The sequence below is a fragment of the Hemitrygon akajei genome, chromosome 5, assembly GCF_048418815.1.
Source record: "Hemitrygon akajei chromosome 5, sHemAka1.3, whole genome shotgun sequence".
Taxonomy (NCBI): domain Eukaryota; kingdom Metazoa; phylum Chordata; class Chondrichthyes; order Myliobatiformes; family Dasyatidae; genus Hemitrygon; species Hemitrygon akajei.
This window is the reverse complement of record NC_133128.1, coordinates 92,110,454-92,138,143: the sequence shown is the minus strand read 5'-3', so window position 1 is coordinate 92,138,143 and position 27,690 is coordinate 92,110,454. Positions and strand designations below refer to the sequence as shown.

Genomic DNA, 27,690 nt, shown 5'->3' with positions numbered 1-27,690 from the left:
CTTCATCCCCCTCCTTTGAGGCCCGAAATGTCGACCGTGTACTGTAAACGCTGCCGAGACCCTCCGGCATTCAGCGTCTCTCCCAGAGGGCGCCGCGCGGCAGGCTACTGCTGCCGCACATGCGCATTGCAACAGGCCGCGGAGGTGAGTTGACTGGCAGGCCCAGATCTTCAAGCTCAGGGAGGGAAATGGTGGATGTCAGTGGCGTCTGCACAGTTAAACCGGTAGCAATTCGTCTTTCGTGCATGTTCTATCGCACGACAGAAGCTCATTCACTCCACACAGCTGTTGCCTGAGTCTACTAGCTGAGAGAACGCAGGCGATGGGGATGGTTACAGTGATTGGCATGGACTGGTTGGGCCGAAAGGCCTTACATCCGTGCCGTATTGCTCTATATAAGAGAGGCTGTCCTATCAAGAGGGGCTAGTTTTGGTCAAAATTCCTTGGGTTTAAATGAATGAGGGGCAACCTTGTTCAAACCTAAGGGAGTTTGGTTGTTTTCACCAGTGAGAGAGTCACAAACAAGGATACAAACTGGATTCGGAACGGAACTGAGGTACCTCAGTAGGCAAAGCAAGTGAAAAGCATACTGTTCCTACGGTATGAATTATTACACAATGCTTGAGGCAGTACAAGGTAAAGCAATAACAGAAGGCAAAATAGAGTGTAATTGCTATAGAGAAAATGCAGGTAGGCAAGGTCATAGTGATGTAGATTTTGAAGTGAAGTTTGGAGTATTGGGAACTATTCAGTAGTCTCATAATAGGTAGAAACTGTCCTTGAGCATGGATGTGTGTTCTTTTGGACTTTTGTATATTCTTCTTTATGGGAGAGGTGAGAAGAAAGAATGTCTAGGGTGGGAGGTATATTTACTTATGATAGCTATTTCACTGAGGCAACAAGAAGTATAAACAAAGTCCAAGCAAGGGAAGCTGGTTTCTGTGATGCACTGAACTGTGTCTTTAGGCAAAGTAGTATGATGCATCCAAATAACACTTTCTATGATGCATCAATAAAAATTGGTAAGAGTTGACAGAGACATGCTAAACCTCTTTGGCCTCCTAAGGAACAAGATGCATCAATGAGTTTTCTTGGCTGTGGCATCAACATGAGCGGACCAGGGAAGAGCATCAGTGAAGTTCACTCCTAGAAACTTGAAGCTGCCAATACTCTCAACCTCAGCACCATTGATGTAAACAGGAGCATATACACTGGACCCCTTCCTGAAGTCAATGACCAGCTCTCTTATTTTGCTGACATTGAGTCGTGACACCATGTTACTAAGCTTTCTATCTCCTTGTACTCTGACTCATTGTTATTGAGATATGGCCCACTACTGATGGAACCTGCAAAGGTGTCAATGGAGATGGCAGGGGTGTTGCTGCCTGTCCTTACTTGATTGTAGTCTGTTGGTCAGAAAGGAAAGGATCTGGTTGCAGAGGGATGCTTGACTTGTCCCAGGTCCTGGAGTTTAATGATGAGTTTGCTTGGAATTATAGTGGGTGACACGGTAGTGTTGCAATTGGTGTATCAGTAACCGGGGTTTGTACTGTACAGTCTCCCCATGAAGGCATGGGTTTCCTCTGGGTGTTGTGTTTTTATCCAGTATTTCAAAGATGGGCAGGTTAGTAAGTTGATTTGTCACATGGGTGTCATTGGGCTGGAATGACCAATCACTGTCCTATATCTCTAGATAAATAATTGTTTTGAAATTAATAAACAATCGTCTAACATTGGTGTTTTTACTGTCTAGATGGTCCAGGCATGAGTCTAGGACCAGAGCGATGGTATTTGCCAAAGACCTGTTTTTGTAGGAGGCAAGTTGCAGTGGTCTGGGACGCTGGAGTTAATGCATGCCATGACCAGCTTCTTGAAGCACTTCATGATAGTGGATGTCATAGCCACCTGGTGGTAGTCACCTTATATTACTGAGAAACTGACATGAGTAGAGATTTCATCTTTCGGAGACAAGTGAATTTCTACCCTGAGGGTGCTAGAGATGTATTTAAGCTGGAGATAAATAAATCTTTGAAAGATTGAGGAATTGAAGGTCATGGGGAACTGGTACAGAAGAAGATTTGAGGCCATCATAGATCAGTCATGATCATTTTTATCTGATTGGGCCAGGTTTGAGGGATCTGGTGGTCTACTGCGAGTGCTTTCTTGTGTTTTAAATGATTCTTCTGACTAGAATGTCTAGATTTAAAGTCACTATTTCAAAATAATGTGCTCGTCATTGAGGATAGCGTGAGAAGAAACTATGTCATACATAGGGTAGTGAATTGTTGAAATGCACCAGTTAGGCTCAGGGACTGAGTATATTCAGGGAGAAATTAATAGATTTTTAGATATGAACAGAATTGAGGCACTGATTTATAAATTACTTTGAATCAACTTCCACTTCATTTTTTGAGAATTTATTGCAAATTATAACAGTTCATTTCTTCAAAAGGAATTTTTTTTCATTCCCATGTCATATAAATCTGCCACCGCTCCTGTCAAAGGAAACAGTGCTTCTCCTTATCCAGAGACACGAAAGTCTAGATGCAACACACAAAGCACTGGAGGAATTCAGCAGCCACTATGGAGGGAAATGGACTGTCAATGTTTTAGGTTAAGACCTGTCATGTGGACATCATCGGCTGTCCATTTCCCACCATTGATGCTGCCTGACCCGCTGAGTTCCTCCAGTGCTTTGTGTTTCTTCCTATCTACTTTCAAGTCCCATCCTCACGTTGAACAATCCAATTAATTCTCCCATAACCATTCTTTGTGCAAGATGAGCAGATTTGCAAGTTCCTCATTCTTAAACCATTCCTCTGCACCTTTTTAAAGTGGGAAATAATTTGTATTTTCAATAAATATCATTTGTATTTAGTGTGTTGACTTAATGTGTTGACTCTTGTAATTCTTACAGATAATCACATTCACATCTATTATGAATTTGAAAGGCTGCTCAAATGATCAAACACTCAGGCATTTGGGTCATCACCAACTTAATCTGGAAGCAGAATCATTTCAGAAGGGCCTACAGAGAATTTGAGAAGCTGAGGTCAGTTATGACCACATCTAGGCTTTGGTTATCTTATAAAAATGGACGAAATGTTATATACGGGCAACAGTCAGCAAGGTACTGTCAACATTTTAGTGAATTGCTACAACTAGAAGTTGTAAGGAAATACATCGGGGCCCTGAAAGAAGAATACAAAGAAATTAACGATGGAGCAAATTGCATACAGCCACAAAATGAAGAAAGAAAATTTTTAAGTGCTCATCATGTTGAGCTCACTCCACTTGTACCTCTCTTGGAAGGGATTAATTCATCAGAAAAAGATTTACTGGAGTTGGAATTAATGTATGAGAGTAAGTAGAGTACGAGAGTAACTGCATGCTTTAGTACATCTTCTGCCATTTCAATTTACCATGTCATTTACTATACAAAATCGTGTCCTGTTCTAAAGCAATTTGTGGTCTAACTACTATTCTAGCATAATATTCCTGGTCAGCTAATAAATTACATTATGCCCTATGTCTATTAATCATACAATTGATCTGTCCTGCTGCCTTTAAGGACCTATGGATATGGACCTTATTCCTCCAGATCTATCTTTACCTCCCAGGTATTGTGTATTTGCTTGTGTATTGCTTCTCTGGATTAAATTCCATTTGCCTCTTTACTGGTCTACTAATCTGACAATCTATAACTTCCTGCAAAGCTTTTATTTGAAATATATAGTGTAGTATAATACATAAATATATTTGTAGAGCTTATAAATTTGAGTTATTATGGCCATAAGAATTAGAAGCAGAATTAGGCTATTCAGGCCATCAAGTTTGTTCCACCGTTTGATCATGGCCGACTTATTCCTCGCAACCCCATTTTCCTGCTTTCTCCCTGTAACCTTTGACACGCTTACAAATCAAGAAGTTTCCAACCTCCACTGTAAATATGCTGAATGACTTGGCCTCCACAGCCATCTCGGCAATGAATTCCAGAGATTCACTACCCTTTGGCTGAAGAAATTCCTCCTTATCTCTGCTCTACAGGGAAGATATCCTTTTATTCTGAAGCTATGTCCTCAGATCCTAGACTCTCCCACTACTGGAAACATCTTCTTCACATCTACTCTATCCACTTACTTACTTAAACCCATCACCTCTACTGGGGTATAGGCCACCTACAATAGCTCAACAGAGTCCTCTGTCCTGGCCAATCTTTCAGTTTGTCCCCAGGTTCCAATCTTCCATAGGTTTCAATGAGATACCCCCTCATCCTTCCAAATTCCAGTGAGTACAGGCCACTCCTCATGCATTAACCCTTTCATCTGATTCTTGTAAACCTCCTCTGGACCTTCTCCAATGGCAGTGCATTCTTCCTTGGATACAGGGCCCAAAATTGCTCACAATAGCCCAAATGTGGTCTGACCAATGTCTTATAAATTCCCAGCATTACATCCTGGATTTTATATTCTTTCGAAATGAATGCTAACCAGCATTGTAGGCCAAAAGGCTCATACTGTGATATACTGTTCTAAAACTTGTAAATTGCAATTGCCTTCTTTTTTACCAACTCAACCTGCAATGTAATCTTTATGGAATCCTGCAATAGAACTCACAAACTAGAGAAAATCTGCAGATGCAGGAAATCCAAGCAACACACACCAAGTGCTGGAGGAGCTCAGCAGGTCAGGCAGCGTCAATGGAAAAGAGTACAGTTGATGTTTTGGGCCAAGACCCTTCAGCAGGACTCCCAAGTTCCTTTGCACCTCTGATTTCTGAATTCTCTCTCCATTTAGAAAATAATCTACACTTACTCCTTCTACTAAAGTGCATTTCCATACACTTCCTTATGCTGTATTTCATCTACCACTCCAAGTCATTCTACAGACTCCCTGCTTCCTCAGTACTATTGTACCCATTCGCCTATTATCATTTGAAAATGTTCTGGATCAATATCTACACCATGAAGATTTGATTGAATTAAAGACTGTGCAAATGCATTTCATTGCTGAATCATTCCCAGCATTAGGGATTTGACAGGATGGACAGAGAAAATGTTTTCTGTGTGGGAGAGTCCAATATGAGAGGCAATATTTAATATGTTTAATATTTAGAAGAAACCTCTGATCTGTGCAACAAGACTGCAGATAGGACCATAAGACATAGGACCAGAATTAGGCCTGTCAATCCATTAAGTCTGTTCTGTCATTCCATCATGGCTGATTTATTATTTCTCTCAATGCTAGTCTCCCACCTTGTGTTCCCTCCTATGTAAGTGGTTAAGCTGAGTAGCATGGTTGTGTCTAAGAATATGCCAATTGTGAGATGAAGATGGGAGAAAATTTCACTAGCACATAAAAATTAAATACTTCTGTGTTGTAAAATTCCTGCACAAAAAGAAGAAAAGCTGTTAAGGTTTTTAATAAAATATGTTGTACAATAAGGAATAAACAGAAAATAAAGGTAAAGTGAGAGGAATTAAATTATTGCTCAGCAGAGTTCGATACTGACCACTTGATGCTTAAGTTACTGTACATTTTTCTGCTGATGCCCCAGTCATGAGGAACTTAATGAAGGTAAAATCCAGTGTTTGATTTGGACCACAATGAAATCTAATTTCAGAATTATTTGTCAACATTTATTTGTTTTAATTTTATAATCATTATTTTTTCAGGTATGAAAGCCAGTACTGACCAAGAGCTGATACCATTGCTCCTTGAAGAACGTCAGCAACTCATCAAAAGCATTGAAGTGTTGCAAGAAAAGGTAAATGCCTGGCTTGGAAATTCTTAGTAAATAGTACAATCAACTCATAGTATATTAATATTTATATTTTTCCACTTACATTCTGTAAATGTCTTGGGTAGGAGAGTCTAAACGACTGTGGCAGAAGTTAAAAAGGGTCAGCTCACTTCTATGGATGACAGATAATTGTTTTGGTAAGATTCAAACAGTCAAAGTACAAAGTACATTTATTATCAAAGTATGTATACATTGTACAACCTTGAATTTGTTTCCTTACAAGCAGTCACAAAACAAGAAACCCAAAAGAACCCATTTTAAAAAAAGACCAACAAACACCCAATGCGCAGAGAGAGGGAGAGAAAAAGCACACATCATTCAAACAATAAAAACAAGCAACAGCGTTCAGAATGAAAGTGGGTCTGTAGACACAAAGCCCAGAGCATGCCCACAGCCTCAGCCTTTGTGCAGCGAAGAGTAGAGCAAACGTCGTAGAGCAGCGAGCAGAACCGGCCTGACCCTCACCTCCAGTCCCAACATCCTGCCTTTTCAATCCACCTGTCCATGTTTAAATTGTCCAGACACTGGGTCAATTCTTACTCTAGACTCTGCTGCCACATTTCAACCTCTACCCAAGCTTTCCATGTAGGTTTATCAGACCTGGCTCTCAGTTTAGATGGATGGGCTCCGAAACTCTTCCGCTCTGACTTTACTCCGCTTCATATGCCCTGACTCCGACCCCACTCTGACCATTTCTTCTCGAATGTGCCTCAATTTCACTCCAAGTTTGCATCACACCTGCACGCCTTGACCCTCAAGTCAGCCTCGCCTTCATTTTCCTCTTCATTGTTTACAGTGATCGTTTACCATAACTTCTTACAGAAAAAGTTCAAAGATTCATTTATTTTCAAAGTACACATAACTCTGAAATTTTTCTTCTCCAGATAGACATGAAACCAAGAAAGAAAAGAACGACATGATCATCAACCCCCAAATCCCCCCTCACCTGCACAAAAAAAACTGAACAGGCACATCGACCACCCCCACCAATCCCTCTCCCCTACACAAAAGAAAACAAGAAAGATCAGGCGAAAAATGCAGTATATAAAAAACTATGAGTGAAAAAGAAGTTCATAGTCCATACCCATGTCCAAAACGCAGAAAATCTCAGTAACTATCTCCGGGCGCAGTGGCAGGCCACACAGGCTCCCCTCTCTGGCAGCTAGGCAACCCCACCAATGATCAAAAGGCAGGCAGCGGCGCTCACCTTCTTCATTCACCTCAATGTTTTAATCTCCCTTGTCACTTTAACAATGGAAGCTTTACTCAGTGAAATGGAGTTGATCATCGACTCTCGTCCCTCGCATCCACCTCGCCAGGAGGCTCATGCTCGCTGCCTCTGCCTTGTGTTACTAATAAAGTATTTAATTGTATTTCTTGCTTTGGGAACCGCCAGTAAGTTGTTGCTCATCTTCAGTAGCACCGTCTTAAGCCATATGTTTGGACATCTTTCCTTTTTCTTATATCTGTTGGTATCTAATTGCTGTGCAATCTTTTGGTTGAAGGCCAGCAAAGAAATGTGGTAGAAATGGAACAAGACTATGATAGCCAAGGATTATATCATTTGTAAACAAACTGCATGAAATATTTTCAAGCTTTACTTTTAATTCTGTTCTTTCCAAACTTCAGCTCCTTCAGACTCTGGTACAGAGGGATGAACACGACAAAAATAATGTGATTCTTGAGGTGACGTCTGGAAGAACAACAGGAGGTGAGAAGTTAGCCAAGTCAGAATCACTATATAGAGCAATAAACAACCTGCTGGAGGAACTTAGTGGGTCAAGCGACATCTGGGGGAGGAAAAGAATTGTCAGCTTTGGGTCATAACCCTGCATTGTGACAGCTCCTTTTCCCTCACAGATGCTGCTCAAGGCGGCTAGGTTCCTACAGATGACTGCTATTTGCTCCAGATTCCAGCATCTGCAGTCTCCTGTGTCTCCAGAATCACCATTTTTTTTTGCTTGAACTGCTGGGTTTTATCTTATCAGGAGCTGAATATTGTGGTATAGTTGAGGCTGAGTTGTGTTAACATGGGAGACAGTTAGGATACAGCTGGTGATACCAAGAGAAATTTGTGCAAGACATCCTACTATCTGATGTCACTGGCCACTGGAACATTGTGTGTGTTAAGGATAGGGTGGACCAGGACGACAATAAAAAGGCTGCAAACACTCAATGATCAGTGTTCCGTCTAAATGGAATCTCACATGACATCGTATTATAGGATATCCAGCATGTGTAAAACTACCCACCTGTCTACATCCTGCTCTCTGCCGTACCATTTCATCTTCGAATCCCAGTCTGCTGCGTCATCAAGCTGTCTCTGTGTTGTTACTCCTCTGCTTTCTGCTTGGAAACATATAATTTCTCCAGAGCTGTTCTGATCTGGTTTTTATTCAGTGCCTATTGTTCCGTCCAACTTGTATATCCTTGTCACGGTTGTTTCTATGAATATCTAGTCCCTGCTATATCAGTCTTGTATGTCTAATATGTGCTCTACCACCCAGTGCAGCATTGCTACTGTTATGACCCCAGCCCCCTCCTTTGTGAGAATCGCAAGAGAGAGAGAGAGAGAGAAGCCTTACGGTTTGGAATGTGGGCTGGCCTCTCAGCCAGACAAAAGCCTTGGACATAGCCATTGTCTTGGGAGACACCTTTGTGGAATAAGGGACTGGACTACGTGCAAACCCTCAGGGCAACGTGGGCTGGGTGATGGGGGAAAGATTGCCTCACCCCCACCCTGATTGACATCTACAACCCTGCCAGTCCAGATAAAAGGTGGGCTGCCGAGGCGGGGCCTCAGACGCACCAAGGAGACACACGAAGAAGACACGAAGCGCTTCCCGTCGGAGCGGGAAGCCATTTTGAAGGAAGCCACGTGCGTTAGATTCCGGATCGGGAGTCTGTGGCTGGAACCAAAGGAAAACCATTTTAATTAGCAACAGGGATTTGCTTCGCAAAGACGACGGGCAAGTGTTCCTTCTTTCTCACCACTCTCTCTCTCCAACACGTGAAATGCCAGCGGTTCCCAAACGGAAAAGCCTGCAGATTTTGAGTGACTCTTATATTCCATTGGACTCAGTATTATCCCCTAGACAACGACAGAGCTTATTTCTGATTGATTATTACTATACCTGTGCTTTAGATTGGGTTTTGACGATGTATATGATCTGAATGTTTTGTATTAACCATACGTTTGTGCCCCTTTATAAATAAAAACGTTTGAAAATAGTACCATCAGACATCAGCGGACCTCTCTATCTTTGCTGGTAAGTCACCCGGTTACTGGGAACATAACACTACAAATAGCTATAAAAACTGGATGACCTGGTAAACAGACAGCCTGCCATCATGACTATGCTAAGATTAATGATTTGGATATGATTAATATGTTTGCAGATGACATAAAAATTAATGGTTTTGTGATTGAGGGGAAGATAGTAGTGGGTTACAGGACAATATTGATGGGCTGATCAACTGGATAGAATTTAATCCTACAATGTGCAAGGTGATGTATCTTGCAAGGGGTCTAATATGGGTAGGGCAAATACCAAGAATAGTAATACCCTCGGTTATTGAGTTAAAAAGGACCATGGATCCCTAAAGAAAGCAGCATCGATAACAAAGGAAATGAAGGCATACTTGATACTGAGCCTTATTATGAAGTGCATTGAATAGAGTGGATGGAATGAGGTCATACTATAACTTCATGAAACTTTAGCTAAGCTACAGCTGGCATACTGTGTGCAGTTCTAGTCACCACACTAATAAAGGATGCAATTGCACCAGAAAAGAGTGCAGAGGAGATTCTCCAGGATGTTGCCTGGGATGGAACATTTGGTTTGGTTATAGTGTTGGGTTTGTTTCCCTTGGAGCAATGGAGACTGAGGGGGTCCTTATAGAAGTACACAAAATAATGAGAGGCATAGTTGGGGTGGATAGTGAGAAACATTCCACCATAATAAAAATGCCTACAACTAGAGGGTATAGTTTAAGGTGAGGAATAATAGGTGATCTGAGGGAATTTCTTTTCACCCTGAGAGTGATTGCAATCTGGAACATACTACCTGAGCAGTTGATGGAGATGGGTGCTCTCACAACATTTAAAAAAGTATCCAGAAGGACAATTTAGTCACCAAGATATAGAAAGCTATAGACTCAGCGTTGGTAAAATGGGATTAATGTGTATCAGTACTCAATGGTCACTGTTTGATATGGTGTACCAAAGGACCTTTTTCTATGGTTCTATGACTCCACAACATATTTGTGTAGAAGTTACAATTGTGTAGTAGTTGTGTTGCTGAAATAATTAGAGGATGAACTTTCAAATCATAATGGCTTTATGAAAATTGTATTTGCTCTTAAAAAAGTATATGTGATCCTGAAGCTTTATTAGTGTTATAAAGTCATTTAGTCATCACAAAAATGTAAGGAGCTATTTAATTCATCATGTCCATGCCAGCATAAAATTGTGCCACGAAGTATGGGATTACCAGCATTTGCAAGTTGCCCTCTTGGCCACATCCTATTCCTGCCTTCTATTCATCTACATTTATAAAATCAGTGAATCTATAGACCTCTAAATTCATGCCCAACCTTTGTATCTTCCCATAGAATGTATACTCGTATTTCTTAATTCTTTCTCTCAAAGTCTTAAACTTACCCTGCTGTTTGCTCCACTGAAGGTTTAAATTATTTTCTGGAGCAGAATCACCTGTAAATGCTGTTGGGTGCTGTTTGACCTTTGAGCTGTGCCTTTGATTACCATTGAGTTAATGTTGAATTCTACAGATCAGTAAGCTTGTAATTTGGTTCTTGCTCTTGTCATTTCTTATTGATTCTTAGAGTATATCTTTAACACAGAGTAGCATCTCCACTGCAGAGTAACCTGTCGCTAACCCTGAGGTTAGTTAGTGGAGGTCATCCATTTTCTTACATCTGTTTTCTGCCCAGTCTCACGTGAGCTGAGTAGGCTTAGCAATAATGACCTCTACTACAGTGGTAAACTGCTTGTTCTTATCACACCTCGTGTAAAATGTTTGACAGCTTTGTATTTTCGTGAGATCAGAAAGATAAGGAAATCAGAAAGGGAGAGTTTTCGGTTGCTCTCAGACTTTGTTTCATTGGATTTTGTTGTTCTTTCAAGGTGATATTTGCCAGCAGTTTACAAGGGAAATATTTGATATGTACAAAAATTATGCAGATTACAGGAACTGGAATTTTGAAGTACTGAACTACACGCCTGCTGACTATGGTAAGATTACGTCATGTGATTTAATCTTATTAGTGGGTGAGGGTAGATAACAGTGGTTCTTTTTTGATGATGACAGTGGCATTTTGTGTGGGTTACTCTGGATTTCAAACATCTAAAGATGACAGCTGGACTGGTCACCACTGTAACCTCCATAAACCTGCCCCTAAACACCACTGTGCATGGAAACATTACCACCAGAGAATAAATGCTGTTGCTTCCAAGAAATCTGTAAAGGTTGCTCTTGTTAGACAGCAACTCACAGACAACCTGTCAACTGCCAGACAAACAGGCTCTAGACTGCTCTGGTACTCTAATAACTGACACTTTTCACGACATTTTGTTTCTCAATGGCGTGCATCACCTTGCACATATCAGGATTAAATTCCGTCTGCCACTGTTTGCTCACCTCCAAAATTCTTGTCTGAGATCTCTGCACCCCCCTTCCCCACCTGAAATAGATCCTTAATGTCCTGGTCAAGAGACTGCAGTCTGTAAAGATAGGTAAAGTTCAAAGTACGTGAAGTTGCTATATACAATTACTATGTACAATCTTGTAAGCTTTTATAGAAAAAAACACAGAACTACAATAGAATGTACGAAAGTCATGTATGAACAAAGACAGAAAACCAGTGTACAAAGGAAGACAAGCTGTGCAAGTTAGTACTGAGGCAAGTCGTAAAGGAGCCCTTGAAAGTGAGTTTGCAGGCTGTAAAATCAGTTTCAGAGTTGTGGTCAATGAAGTTATCCTCTCCGGTTCAAGGGCCTGATGGTTATAGTGTAATAATTACTCTTGAACCTGATGATGTGGTGGGAGAAAAGGCTTTTGTACCTCTTGCCTGATGGTAGTAGTGTGGTCTGGATGGTGGGAGTCTTTGATGATTGATGCTCCTTTTTTGTGGTAGTGGTCCATGTTAATGTACTCAGTGGGAAGAGGACTTTGCCTATGATAGATTCTGTTGTATCCACCATTTTCTGTAGTCTTTTCAGTTCCTGGGTTTTGGTGTTTCCATTCTAAGCTGTGCTGTAACCAGTTAGGATGTTCTCCACTGTGCATTTACAGGAGTTTGTCATTGTTTTTGGTGACGTGCCAAATCTACGCAAACTGTCAAGAACCTTCCAGGACAGACCCTCTAATATGTTAATACCAAGGAATTTAAACAACTGACACACTCCACCCCTGATCCTATAATGGACCGACAGCTTCTTCCTCCTGTAGGAAGCAACACCCCATCCATGATTTCCTTTTCCTCTTTATCCAGCCCTAACATCCTTGTCATCCAGAGTTCCTTGCTCTTGATGTCAATGAGCTTTTTCCTAATGGGAACATGTTGGCCCTGAGTTCTCACTATCTCAATTGTCAGATGCAGACTTACCTACGAGATGCTAAGTTTACTTTGCTGGGTACCATTAGGTGGTTGCATTATGCTGTGGGGATGCTTCACTGCAGCAGGCCCTAGTGAGGTAGAGGGTGAAATGAAAAATACAAGGAAATCCTGGAGGAAAACCTGATGAAGTCTACAAGAGAACTGCAACTTGGGAGAAGATTTGTTCTCCAGCAAGACAATAACCCCCAAGCATAAAGCCAAAACTACACAGGAATGGCTTAAAAACAGCTAAGTTCATGTCCTGGAGTGGCCAAGTCAGAAATACAATAGAATTTGTACCTGGACTTGAAAAGGGCTATTCACTCAAGATCCCCATGTAATCTGAGAGAGCTTGAGCAGTTTTGTAAAGAAGAATAGGGAAAAATTGCAGTGTCCAGATGTGCAAAGCTGAAAGAGACCTATCCACACAGACTCAAGGCTGTAATTGCTGCCAAAGGTGTATCTGCTAAATACTGACTTGAAGGGGGTGAATACTTTTTAATGAATTATTTTGTGTTTTATATTTGTAATTCATTTAAATCACTTTGTAGAGATCTATTTTCACTTTGACATGAATGTGTCTTTTTCTGTTGATCAGTGTCAAAAATAACAAATCCACTGTGATTCAGTGTTGTAAAATAATAAAACATGAAAACTTCCAAGGAGAGTGAATACTTTTTATAGGCACTGTATGTAATAACAATATTATTTTCTTTCCATGTGCCAATCAACAGTAGTCAAGCTGTTAGCTTTAAAATAATGCAGAGTAGTGTAGCATTCCTCTTGTGTGCCTTATCACATTTTTGCATGTGTTTTACTGTTTTTTAGGAGGATTGCACCATGCTTCAGCGTGCGTTTCAGGGGAAAATGTGTATCGTTTCTTAAAACATGAAGGTGGGACCCACAGAGTTCAGAGGATTCCTGAAATAGGCCTATCATCACGGATGCAACGCATTCACACCGGCACCATGACTGTCATTGTTCTACCTAAGATTGATGAGGTGAGAGGCTATAGATTCATGTAAGCTGTGTTTAATATACAGAGATGGGGGCAGAGGCTTTATACAATCTCAAAGCTTGTTCCACCATTCATATTTATTCCTAACCTTTCATATCTCTAAATGACCCCTGGTTATCAAAACCTCCTAATGAATAATTGTGATCTGTGAAAGAAAAGGCTAAATTTCTTTTACTCACTGTATCCTAACTTCAAAGTTTGTTTTAATATTTTCACTATGTTCCCTAATTCTAGATTTTCCAAACCAGGTAAATTTCCTTCTATCTACTCTACAAATATCTTTGCTATCTTTAAATCCCCAATCCTAGATTTCGTAATAATTTGTAATTTAACCCTTAGAACCCAGGAATCATTCTGCTAAATCACTCTCATTCCAAAGCTAATACATTTGCTTCAAACTGTAAGTATGCACGTCTGTTCACAATAGTCCAGACATGTCCTAACTAGGCTTGATATAGTGATAGCATAGTTCATGTACTCCCATGTACCAGTTTGTATTTGGAAAGGCTAGCATTCTGATTATTGTAAACTCCCAGGAAATTTTAATTGGAATGGATCCCCACCTCCCTGGGTATTCACTACTTGTAGTTTCTCACCAGCTCATTGCATCCTTAATTAGTTCCGTGTTCACAGAGTCATTGATACAGTACATCATTGGAAATGGGCCTGTCAGCCCACCAACTCCATGTCGATCATGAGCTACGCATTATTACTACCCCAAATATTTTATTCTCGCTATGGTCCTATCATCTTTCCCCATCCCCACAGATTCTCCCAATTATGGACAATTACAGTAGACAATTAACCTATCAACCAACACGGTTTCAAGTTGTGGGTGGCAACTGGAGCACATAGAGAAAAACCCATATCGTCACAGTGAGATTCTCCATACGGAAGGTACCCAAGGTCAGGATTGAACTTGCATCAAAGTTCAAAGTAAAATTTATTATCAGAGTACTCGCCACATACAACTCTGAGATTCTTTTTCCTGTGAGCATACTTAGCAAATCTATAGAACAGTAACTAAACTGGATCAACGAACAACAAACTACACAAATGTAAATATAGATAAATTGCAATAAGAAACAAATATTAAACAACATGAAATGAAAGAGCATGAAATAACAAAATAAAGAACAAGAGTCTTCTAAGTGAGATCAGTTGTGGGAACACCAGAAATAGAATGAGTGTAGTTATCCTCTTGTTCAAGAGCCTGATGGTTGAGGGGTAGTAAATATTCTTGAGCCTTGTGGTGTGAGTCCTGAGGCACCTGTACTTTCTACCTGATGGCAGCAGCAGCAAGAAAAGAACATGGCCTGGGTGGTGAGGATCTTTGATGATGGCTGCTGCTTTTCTACAACACCATTTCATGTAGATGTGCTCAATGGTTGAGGGGGCTTCACCCATGATGTACTGGGCCAAATCCACTACTTTTTGTAGGATTTTCTGCTTAAAGGCATTGGTGTTTCTGTACCAGGCTGTAATGCAGCCAGTCAGCACACTTCCTGCCACGCATCTATAGATGTTTGCCAAGGGTTTTAATGACATGCTGAATCTCCACAGACTCCTGAGGAACTAGAGGCGCTGTCGTGCTTTCTTTGCAATTATATTTATATAATGGATCCAGGATGGGGCACTGGAGATCTACCAGCTGTATTACTATGCTGCTCCAATTGAAATCCATTTGCCATAATTTATTTACATCTCTTTCTAATTTAGTGCTTCAACCTGTATTGCTTACAATATTTGTGTCATTGGCAAACTTACAATATATGCAGTTTTCTGTCCCCTCATCTGTTCTTTATAAATGTGGTAAATAATTAATGCTCCCAGTGTATAAATCTCAATAGTTAGATCCTGCAAACTTGCATGTTATGCTATCATCTACTGGTCAGCTACCGGTAACTTCCTAGACAGACTTCAATTTTACTGACAGACTTTGTGGGGCACTTTATCTAATGCCTTTAGGAAGTACTCACAAATAACATTTCATGGTTATGATTCATTCTTATTGGCTGATCAATTGAAAATTCCCAAGGTGTTCAGTCACTCTATAATTGATTATTATAATTTCTTGACAACTAATATTAAATTCCTGCTTTCCCTCTCTCATGTTCTTGAATACTGGCATGCATGCAAAATTCTGTAAGCCTGAACCAATGGAACTTTAGAAAAATATAGTTAAGGGCATTTGCAATGATTTTAATATCCTTTCAAACTCTGTGTGCTTGTCATTCTTTGGTGACATTAATGCATCATCATCATTACCATTACTTTGCTGATATTAATTTTGACCAGAATATGTCCACAATTCAGATTCAAGATTCAAAAGCTTTATTGTCATTCCAACCATACATCAGCTCTGCAGGGCAGAATGAGACAGCGTTTCCCAGGGGCAAGTGCAATCATAACATAACAAACACAACAATAAATAGTAAAACACAACAGCCACATGTCGGTTAAAATCAAGTTATAAGTGTCCAGTGCAAGTTAAAAGTGTCCAAAGCAGAATCAGGTAGAGCAGCTATTTAGCAGTCTACTGCCTGTGGGAGGAAGCTGTTTAGTAGCCTTGTAGTTTTTGTTTTGATGCTCCTGTAACGTTTACCTGATGGTAGAAGAACAAACAGTTTATGGAGAGGGTGTGAGGGGTCTTTAATGATGTACCGTGTCTTCTGGAGGCATCGACTCTAAAAGAGGTCTTGGACAGAAGGTAGGGAGACCCCGATAACCTTCTGTACTCCCCTAACCACCCACTACAAGGCTTTTTTGTCGGCAGCACTGCAGCTGGAGTACCAGGTTGTGATGCAAAAGGTCAGCACACTCTCAACCACGCCTCTGTAGAATGTAGTTAAGATGTTAGTGGGGAGTGATGCTTGTTTAAGTTTCCTCAGAAAGTGCAATCTCTGCTGGGCCGGTTTCACAATCCCAGTGGTGTTCCTGGACCAGGTGAGATTGTCCAAGATCTGCACCCCAAGGAACTTGATGTTTTCCACTCTCTCCACTGTGGAGCCGCTGATGCTGAGGGGTGTGTGCTCAGGCTGAGACCATCTGAAATCAACGATCATCTCCTTGGTTTTGGTGACATTAAGCATCAAGTTGTTGTCACTGCAGCAGCTCTCTAGGTGTTTGACCTCCTCCCTGTACATTGTTTCATCATTTTTGCTGATGAGCCCCACCACTGTGGTATCATCAGCAAATTTAATGATCAGGTTCCCCTTGAATCTGACTGCACAGTCATGTGTTAGCAGTGTAAACAGCAATAGGCTGAGCACACAGCCTTGTGAGGATCCAGTGCTCAGTGTGATGGAGTCAGAGATGTTCCTGCCAACACGGACTGACTGTGGTCTCTCTGTCAAGAAATCCGGAATCCAGCGACACATGGCAGTGTTAAGGCCAAGCAGCGGCAGTTTCTCCACTAACCTCTGCGGGATGATGGTATTTAACACTGAACTGAAATCAATGTACAGGATTCTGTCATAAGTGTCTTTATTGTCCAAGTGAGAGAGAACTGTGTGCAGTGTGATGGATATTGCGTCCTCCGGAGAACGGTTGGGACGATAAGCAAACTAGAGGATCCAGCGATGAGGGGAGGCTGGCTGTGATATGAGGCTTGACAAGCTGTTCAAAACATTTCATCACTATGGGGGTTAGGGCGACGGGACAGTAATCATTCAGACAGGCTACAACTGATTTCTTTGCTACAGGGATGATTGTGGAGGTTTTGAAGCATCTGGGGAGAATGGCTTGACTAAGGGAGATGTTGAAAATGTCTGTCAGGACATCTGCTAATACATCAGCACATTCCTTGAGCACATGTCTAGGGATGTTGTCGGGACCTCCCGCTTTTTGTGGGTTGACCCTGGCAAGGGTCCTCCATGTGTGCTCTGAATCAATGATTGGAGCCGGCTGGTCAGATGGTAAGAAGGGACTGGCTCTCCCCCTTGCTGTAGTGTTTGATGCTTTGAAGCATGCAAAGAAATTGTTGAGCCTATCTGGAAGAGAGGCGTTGCTGTCATCAGTTTTCTGCCTGATCTTGTAGTCTGTCAGAGCTTGAATTCCCTGCCACATCCATCTGGTGTCACCTGTGTCACAGAAGTATCCATGTATTTTGCCCGCGTAGGCCCTTTTTGCTTTCCTGATCTCTAGTGAAAGCGCAGTCCTGGCTGAGCGAAGCGCACTCCTGTCCCCCGATCTGTAGGCTGTGTCATGGGCCTTCAGTAGCGAACACACCTCTGTTGTCATCCATGGCTTTTGATTACCACATGCGGTATTCAATAATAATGTTTGGGCTGTTAATTTTTTTCTACTGTAAGTACTGACAAAATAAACAGAATCTTGGTCAAAGGTGATGGTTCGAAGTACAGACAACCTGTACAATATTTGGTTTATTCTGATACTGTATTTGTGTCAGTTACTTGCTTTCAGCTATCTTCAGTCACAACTATGCTTTTACCACTAGATGGAGTCTGTATCAAATGTTTGTTTCCCAAACATCTTATTTAAATAGCTGGAGACAGGTGTGACTGCAGATGTTGGAATCAGGAGCAAAAGGTAATACTGGAGGAACTCAGTGAGGCAGGCAGTCAGTATCTATAGAGGGAAACTGGACAACGGGGTGCTCCGTTGGGGAACCCTTTGAGAGAATCGAAATAGAGCTGCCCTGCCCTTTTGCTCCGCTTGGTGTCGCTGCTGAGGCTGGCCTTGTGCATGTGTCTTGGTGTTGCGTCCCGATTTCCATGATGGCGGATCGGCTGTTGGGTGAAAGCGGGGCTGGTGATTTTGGCGAATGAGCAATTTTATACTAATTAACCCTGAACTTTGCCTGCATTCTGTAAGTTAGCGCATTTTAAGTTGACAGCCACAAAAAGGGCTGTTGTAATGCACCGTTTGGGCTAAATGGAGGTCACAAACAGACAGACAGAGCATGAGAGTTTTAGTAGAATGTAGATGGACAATCAATGAAGTCTCAGATTGTTTCGTCTGAAACTTTGACTATCCTACCTAACCAACTGTAGTCTTCCAGCATTTCTTTTGCTCCATATTTAAGTGCTTAACAGGTATATTCAACTGAAGCACAACAATCCAATCATCGAGGTAATCTCAGTCCAGTGTTTTGAAGCCATGCTGAGAATTGACTTTTTTTTTAGTTAGGATGTCTTTTTAGTGACTCAGGTCCTGATATTTTTCTCTCTCCACCTACTAGTATTTTTTGTCTATTCAAGGGACATGAACTCCACCAACTGATCCAGTGTTTAATTACCCTTGAGAAAGTGGTGGTGAATTGCCTTCCTGAATCCCCTGTATTCCTTGAGGTGTGGTTTTACCCACAATGCCATTTGGGACTTGACCCATTGTCAGCGAAGAAATGGTGCTACATCATTTATTTCCTTTGTACTTCAAAGTATCTACAGGACAGTTTTTGCCTTTGTCGTTTCCAGTGCTTCTGTTGATTCGTGGTGATCCATCCAGTTCAGAATCAGGTGTAATATCACTGGCATATGTAAAAAAATTTATTGCTATGTGTTGCCAGTACTTTGCAATACATAAATAGTGAGGTAGTTTTCATGAGTTCATTATCCATACAGTAATCTGATGCAGAGGGGAGGAAGCTGTTCCTGAATTGTTGAGTGCGTGTCTTTAGGATTCTATGCCATCTCCATAATGGTAGCGATGAGAAGAGGGCACGTCCTGGGTGAAGGTGGTCCTTAATGATGGACGCTGCCTTTTTGAGATTTTGCCTTTCTGGGGAGGCTTGTGCCCATAATGGAGTTGGGTGTTTACAACTTTCCAATACTATTCAGTAGCCCATCCATTGCACACGGTCATGCAGTCAGTTAGAATGATCTCCACAGTATATCTGTAGAAACTTGCAAGTGTCTTTGGTGACATACCAAGTCTCCTGAAACTCCGAATGAAATATGGCCACTGTCATGCCTTCATTGTAATTCCATCAATATATTGGGCTAGGATAGATTTTCTGAGATGTTGACACCAAAGAACTTAAAACTGCTGACCCTTTCCACTGCTGATCCGTTGATGAAGACTAGAGTGTGTTCCCTCAACTTCCTCTTCCTGAAGTCCACAATCAATTCCTTGGTCTTACTGACAGTAAGTGCAAGGTTGTTGTTACAGCACCACTCAACCAGCTGATCTGTCTCGCTCCTGTACACCTTCTCGTCATTATCTGAAATTCTGCCAACAATACTTGTGTCATCAGCAAATTTATAGATGGTGTTTGAACTGTGCCTAGCCACACAATCATGTATGGGAACAAAGTAGGCCCGTGGGCTAAGCACACATCTTTGAGGTTCACCAGTGGAGGAGATGTTATTTCCAATCTGCATAGACTGTGGTCTCCTGGTGAGGAAGTCAAGGATCCAGTTGCAGAGGGAGGTACAGAGGACTAGGTTTTGGAGCTTGTGGATTAGAACTGAGGATGTGATTGTGTTGCACTGTAATCAGTAAACAGCAGCCTGACATACTGTAGGTATGACTATTGTCCAGGTGATCCAAGGCCAAGTGGAGAGCCAGTGAAATTGCATCCATTGTAGACCTATTGTGGTGATTGGCAAATTCCACTGGGTCCAGGTACTTAGGCTGGAATTGATTATAGCCATGATCAAACTCACAAAGCACTTCATCACTATAGATGTGAGTGTCTGTGGGTGATATTGAGGCAGTTCACCTGCTCTTCTTAGGCATTGGTATGATTGTTGCCCTTTTGAAGCAGGTGGGAACATCTAGCCTCCAGTGGGAGACTGAAGATGTCCGTGAGCATTCCTGCAGTTGGTTGGTACAGGTTTTCAAGTCCCTATCAGGTATACCCGATGACTTGCGGGGATTTACCCTCTTGAAAGACATTCTGACATCGGCCTCCAAGACGGAGATCACGGAATCACCAGATGCTGCAGGGATTTGCAGAGGTGTAGTTTTATTCTCCATTTTTAAAGTGTGCATAAAAGGCATTGAGCTCATCTGGGAGCGAAGCATCACAGCTATTCAGGATGTTAGGTTTCTTTTTGTAGGGAGTAATCACTTGCAAATGTTGCCATAGCTGACATGCATACAATGCCATCTCTAAACTCAATCAGAATTGTATTTTGCTCTTAAAATAGCCTTCCATAGGTCATACCTGGATTTCTTGTATTGTTCTGGATCACTAATTTTTGAATGCCACTAACCTAGACTACGAATCTCCTGGTTCATCCGTGGTTTTCAATTTGGATATGTCTGGTATGTTCTCAAAGCCAAGCACTCATCCACACAGGTCTTGATAAAGCTGGTGACAACTGTGGTGTATTCATTCAGACGCAGATGAATCCCTGAATATTGTCTAGTCCACTAAGTCAAAGCATTCTTGTAAGCACTTCTCCTCCATTGACCATACACTTTTGGTCCTCACCACTGGTGCCGCAGTCTTCTGTCTATATGCTGGAAGTAAAAGTACAGCCATGTGATTGTATTTCCAAAGTGCAGGCGTGGGATGGCATGGTAAGCGTTGTTGATGGTGGAATAATGGCAGTCAAGTGTGTTGGTTCTGGTTTCACAGGTGGTAGTTGTGAGACCTCTTCAAGCTGGTCTGGTTGAAATCTCCCACAATAATAGGGTGGCATCAGGATGTGCATTTTCATGCCTGCTGATTACGTTGCTCTGTTCTCTTTTGGCTTTATAGCAGGTTACCACAACTGAATGATTTGTTATGCCATTTGAGAGGACAGTTAAGTGTCAACCACATTGTTTTGGGTCTGGAGTCATATGTAGGTCAGACCCTTCTGATCCAACAAGCCTGTGCTACCCAATTACTGTCATGTGACCAATTAACCTACTGATCTATGCATTTTAGAATGTGGGAGAAAACCAGAGTACCAGAGAAACCCATGCAGTCACAGGGAGAATTACAAACTCCATAGCAGACAGTGGCACCAATAATATACCTATATTCCTCTGACACCTCTTTGTCACATCTTACTCTCTATTTGTGTTCATGTCAACAGAAAAGTTCTTTGTCACCCTTGTCATTTCTATTAATTGTAAAAGATTGAGGCCCCGGTTCCCGAGGCATACCAGTCATAATAACTTACCAGCCAGAAAAAGACCCACTAATGCCTACACCAGGGGTGGGCAAACTTTTTGACTTGTGGACCACAAAGGGTTCTAAAATTTGACAGGGGGGCCGGACCAGGAGCAGATGGACGGAGTGTTTTGGTAATACACCTCATAAGAGAAAATAAAATATCATGGGATATGTAGAAAACATGTGCTTTAATTTCAATTGAAAATGAACAAATGCATTACAACAAAATATCTGTCTTTGAAGTCCCATGGTATTTAGCTATTTATTGAAATGACTTTTAAAACACTGAAAATTAAATGAATAAAATACAGCTTTTTTTTAATAGTAACAGTTATTATTTTAAAGCACTGAAAATTCTGTTATCCTTCAAGATATTATCATCATCACTCTCCTCCTGACTGTCTTTATTTCAAAAACGGTAGGAAATACAGGTCTACTTGTCCTGCTCCTTATTCAATTGTCCCCTGTGCCAAAACTCAACAACGACCAGCACAAGGACAGAACAGTGACAGCGCGCCAGTATGCGGAGCGCGTTATTTGATCTGGAGCGCATTTTTTATTTTGAGAACGTACGTGCACCTGCGCACTACTCATGTCCATCACTTAACAGAAATGACATGTAACATGTAAGGCTTATTGAAAAAAATATTTTCAAATGCATTTTTTACATAACACAACAAAGAAACTTATTTTTAATTTCAGTGGGAACAGTGTTGTTGGTCTCCCTTTTTAGCCAGCGCATCAAAGTCTGGATTTAGTTTTGTTGTGGCGAAAACGCCAGAATTGCGGGGAAAAAACGTTAACAAGGTTTATTAATATAATTTCATCAAGTTCTGCGGGCCGGATTAAAAAGCTTAACGGGCCGCATATGGCCCCCGGGCCGTAGTTTGCCCATGCCTGGCCTACACTCTTCCATATCAGTCAGCCAATCTTCAGTTCACTCTGATATGACCCTCCAATAAAGTTATCATTTATTGTCCACAGTAGCCTTCTGGAAATCTATGGGAGGGAGAAACAATTATCTTTTTAATTCATATATCTGGGTCCCTTGGAAATTCAGGAGCACTTTAAGATTACCCCTTTTTTTCCAGCCTTGCTATACTTTCTCTGCTTATTTTGAATGTGTCCCTTTCTATGATCTTTCAGCTTAAATTCTTTTGAGTGCAAAATTTCTTCCATAACACTAACCACATACTCCTGATAATTCAGTTATTTGATCTAAAATTTGGGGAACTTGTTAGACTTGTGTAAAAGGTGAATTGTTAACTGTTTTGAAACCTTGAACTATTAATAGCCTACTCTCTGTATTAGGTAGACATTAAAATAGATGTCAATGATCTAAGGATCGATACATTTCGAGCCAGAGGAGCAGGGGGGCAGCATGTAAACACGACTGACAGTGCTGTGAGGATCGTCCATATTCCAACAAGTGAGTAAATGACTGTTCCTTTATAATTCTCATCTTTCTGGGTTAAAATGCTTTCCAGTCTAAGAAAGAATTGCACTACTGCTTCACAGTTCTGAAATTATTCACATCTTTTATGCAGAATGATTTGAAAGCAAGTTACATTGAAGTACGAACCTGAGACAGCAGGATCAGATTCTGACAACACAGTCAAAGTGGTCTGTTGTTCTTAAATTCATTCGGTATCTAATTGATTTAATAATTCTGATAACTATGGGTAGGCAGCAGAAGAACCCAAAATACCCTTAGGAGGGCTAACAGTTACCACCTGATCAGATCTGCATTCAGCCAAATTGCCATGTTAATCCAGCTGGGGACTCAGCATTGGAAGGCAGTGGTGCAGGGCTTGAGAATGGTCAGCAACAATATTTAGGAGGGAGTGTAGCCCAGATTTTAGCCAGCTTGGAGGGGTGGATTGGTCATCAAAAAATGGCCAGAGGAAGAGTGAAGCCATGCAGTCTGGAGGACTCGTGTTCCTTCTAGCTCACTAGGAATATGGAATGAGGCCTGCTGAGCCTGAAGTCTGCTTACTACTAAGTCAGAATCAGACTTATCATCACTGTCTTATATGGTGCGAAATTTGTTGTGCAGCAGCAGAACAGTGAAAAGACATAAATTACAAAATAAACAGTGCAAAAAAAGGGAATAGTCTAAGTAGTGTTCATGGGTTTGTAGACTGTTAAGAAATTTGATGGCAGAGGGGAAGAAACTGTTTCTAAATTACATCCTGCCAAAGGGCCCTGGCCCGAAACATCAACTGTACATTTTTCCATAGGTGCTTCCCGGCTACTGAGTTCCTCCAGCATTTTGTGTGTGTTCCTTGGATTTCCAGCATTTGCAGATTTTTTCTTGTTTGCTTCTAAATTTTTGAGTATGGGTCTTCAGGCTCTGTATTTCTTTAATGGTAGTGGTAAGGAGAAGAGGACTTGTCCATAGTCTCCTAGCCTGGACAACTGCAATAGGCAACCCCGCACCAAGGGCCTAGTCCTCTCCACAACTGAGACAACACCGCTCCGTCACTGTTGGTCTTACCAGTGAACCAGACTTGCAGTATACAACAATATCTATGTCCAACTGGGTCTTGTATTATAATAAAAATGTCCAAGACAGTCACCTCACATCATGCACTATCTTAACACAACAGCAATGCACAAGTCCAGGTGACAACACAGTAGTGGTATGCAATAAATCCTGCTGCATTGCTATGGGCGGCTCACTGATGGGATAGTCCTACAGTACTTGATATGTTTAGTATCCAGCAGTGACCTGCAATCGTAAAAAAGACAAAGACGGACAAATACACCTTTGATTGGATGCAGAGTGGCTGCTGCATCTGAGCACACCGCCATCTTACTGGAAATAATGTTAGCTGAGACTTTCACCGATTGCAGCCCCTTGTGATTCTGAGCCTTCAAACCAGGCTGTGATGCAACCAGTGAGAGTGCTCTCCACCATAGATCTGTAGAAATTTCCAAGGGTCTTTGGTGATATACTATATCTCCTCAGACTTCTATAGAAATACAGCTTCTGGTGTGCTGCCGTCATGATTGCATCAATGAGTTGGGCCCAAGACAGATCCACAGAGATGGCTACACATCAAAACTTATATCTGCTCACCCCTTCTACCACTGACTCCTTGTTGAAGACTGGTGCATGTTCTCCCGATTTCCCCTTGCTGAAGCCCATGATCGATTCCTTGGTCTTGTGCAAGTTTGTTGTTGGGACACCATTCAACCAGCTGATCTGTCTCACTCCTGTGTTCCTGCCTGTTGCTATCTGATGTTTAACTAACAAACAATGCGCCATCTGCAAATTTATAGATGGCGTTTGAGTTGTGCTGAGCCACAGAATCATGAGTGTAGAGAGATTAGAGCAGTGGGCTAAGCATGCTTCTTTGAAGTGCACCTGCATTGATAGCTAGCAAGAAGGAGATGTTATTACTGATCTGTACTGACTGTGGTCTCCCAATGAAGAAGTCAAGGATCTTATTGCAGAGGGAGGTGCAGAGGCCCATCTTTAGAAATGTTGTGATTAATACCAAGGGACGATGGTATAAAATGCTGAGCTGTAATTGCTGTGTACTAAATGCTCCTAAGTAGAGTGGGGTGTTAGTGAGGTTGTGTCCACTGTGGACCTGTTGCAGCAATAAGCAAATTGTAGGGAGTCCAAGTCCTTGCACAGGTAGGAGTTATTTCTAGCCATAACTAACCTCTTGAAGTTATGGTGTTACTGATCGATAGTTGTTGAGGCAGATCACCCTGCTCTTCTTGGGTACTGGTGTGATTGCTTCCCTTTTGAAGCACAGGGACATCAGACTACAGCAGCCTCCACTCCCATTCCATGGGTGATCTACTTGGATGAGTGACAGTGAAAGAGGAGCACTGAAAGGCACTTTGAGCTAGAGGCATGTAAAGGTCATACACAAACAGCAGAGTGACAGCACTACATCTCTAAATAAACCACCTGCTTGTCCTGTCAACCACCCCTGTGGCTCTGTATAAGGTTCTTCAATCACCTCAGACTGAATTGGACTGGAAACTAGTTACTTTGGTTCTGAGGTGTTGACTGAGAAATCTAAAGGTCTCCTTCCTATCGTTGACCTCTGCCCCTTTCTCAAATATGTAAAGTTTATTCCAGAATGCAAACTGCATCTCAATGAAAATATTGTGTGTAGATAGATCCATTGCATTACAGTGCTACAGGTAGATTAAGAAAATGGGCAAAATTGTGGCAGATGACTTTCACCTTTCTCAATGATGAAAAGTTGGAGGTAGTAGATGTCCTAGAAGATTGGAGGAACTGGGGGTACATATAAAATTAAGATAAGTTAACATTTTATGGAATGAGAAGGAGATGGACAGGAGCCAAGAGACTCTTGGAATGCTGACTTTTACATTAATAGACTGGACAACATGGTACAAATTATGCCACAAATGTACAAGCGCTTCTTTGACCACATCTGGAGCATTGTACAGAGCACTGTTTGACCACATCTGGATACTATCGCTTGAAGATACATTGGCCTGAATGAGTGCAGATTTACCAGAATGATGCTTGGATTTCATTTGCAAGGAGTAATTACAGAAAAAGGTAGATGTTTTCAAGACATTAAAATGAATTGATATAATATGTATAAAAAGAAAATAGATTCCCCCCCCCCCAACCAGATTTGGGAATTGTGGAATTAGGGAACATGATCAATATATTAAGATCAGGTGAAAAATCATTAATTCTGTTTCTCTCTCTGGGGTTTTTGCCTGATTTGCTGAGTGTTTCCAATATTCTCAGTTTTATTTCTGAAAGGATGTGTATTGTTTCAAATAAAAAATTAATGCAGGTTATTGATAATGCATCCAAATTTTTCTAGGATTAACAATAGAATGCCAACAGCACCGATCACAGTTAGAAAATAAAAAGTTGGCCATGGACGCATTGAAAGCAAAATTACACCAGAAGGTTGCGGACAAAGAACTGGAGAGCAAGCAAAGTACTCGGAAACTGCAGGTAACAGTTGATGAGAAACAATTTCAGTCTCAGCTGTTTTCAGTGTGGCTCAGGTTGCTGAGAATGTGGGGAGAACAAAAGCAGGGTTGATGTAGGATTAGTGCAAGTGTATGTATGGTTGATAGTAAGCATGGACTCAGAGGTTCAAAAGGGTCTGTTCCGGAGTTGTAGCGCTCTAAATTCCGGTATTCTGATCCATGATTCCATCAGCTAAATGTAAAATCGAGGCCTTCTGAACTTACTGCACCAAACAGATAGAACCTCAGCCTCAACACCTCCTTTCTGATCAATCCCACTAAAGTGTCTGTCTCAGCTATAAAACTCTTAATGGCACAACATTTACATACTCTAGGGGATAGAAAATTCCAAAGATATACAAGCCTCTGAGAAAGAATTTCTTTTCTTCAGTCCTACAGCCAGCCCTCTGACCTGAGTCCATTTTTCTTAGCTCCTGGCGATGGTTTTTTTGGGAGTTTGAGGGTCAGGTTAGGGTGTAGGGACAAGTATAAGACATAGGAGCAGAATCAGGCCATTCAGCCCTTCAACCGTGTTCCGCCATTCCATCATGGCTGATCCCGGATCACACTCAACCCCATACACCTGCCTTCTTGCCATAACCTTTGCTCTGACCAATCAGGAACCTATCAAATTTCACTTTAAATATACTCACGAACTTGGCCTCCACCACAGTCTGCGGCAGAGTATTCCACAGATTCACTACTCTCTGGCTAATAGAATTCCTCCTTATCTCTGTTCTAAAAAGTCGCCCCACAATTTTGAAGCTGTGCCCTCTATTTCTGGATACCCTCACAATAGGAAACATCTTCTCCACATCCACCCTTTCAACATTTGGTAGGTTTCAATGAGATATCCCCGCATTTTTCTAAATTCCGGTGAGTACAGGCCCAAAGCTGCCAAAAGCTCCTCATATGTTAACCCCTTCACACCCAGAATTTCCTCCCCTGGACTCTCCAATGACAACACATCCTTTCTGAGATATGGGGCCCAAAACTGTTGACAGTACTCCCAAGTGCGGCCTGACTAGTGTCTTGTAAAGACTCAGTGTTATCTCAAGTAAGGGGAAATCTTCAGATGCTGGAAATCCAAGCAACACACACAAAATGCTAGAGGAACTCAGCAGACCAGACAGCATCTATGGAAAAGAGTACAGTCGACTTTTTGGGCCGAAAACTGTCAGCTTTTCCATAG

General features: G+C 41.6%; 1 protein-coding gene across 5 annotated transcripts in view; it reads left to right on the top strand.

Moving 5' to 3' along the window:
* Positions 1 to 30: 30 nt before the first annotated feature.
* mtrf1 (mitochondrial translational release factor 1) overlaps positions 31 to 27,690 on the top strand; it is a 43,158-nt gene continuing 15,498 nt past the window's right edge. The window contains exons 1-8 of one of the 5 annotated variants that reach the window (XM_073046047.1): positions 31 to 144; positions 2,918 to 3,363; positions 5,675 to 5,766; positions 7,432 to 7,513; positions 11,006 to 11,056; positions 13,249 to 13,421; positions 22,824 to 22,941; positions 26,345 to 26,481. In XM_073046047.1, coding sequence (XP_072902148.1) covers positions 2,961 to 3,363; positions 5,675 to 5,766; positions 7,432 to 7,513; positions 11,006 to 11,056; positions 13,249 to 13,421; positions 22,824 to 22,941; positions 26,345 to 26,481 — 1,056 coding nt within the window. In that variant the 5' untranslated portion in view covers positions 31 to 144; positions 2,918 to 2,960. Of the gene's footprint in view, positions 225 to 2,915; positions 3,364 to 5,674; positions 5,767 to 7,431; positions 7,514 to 10,948; positions 11,057 to 13,248; positions 13,422 to 22,823; positions 22,942 to 26,344; positions 26,482 to 27,690 lie in introns of those variants that run through there. The other 4 variants (XM_073046045.1, XM_073046046.1, XM_073046048.1 and 1 more) reach the window with 4 other exon arrangements.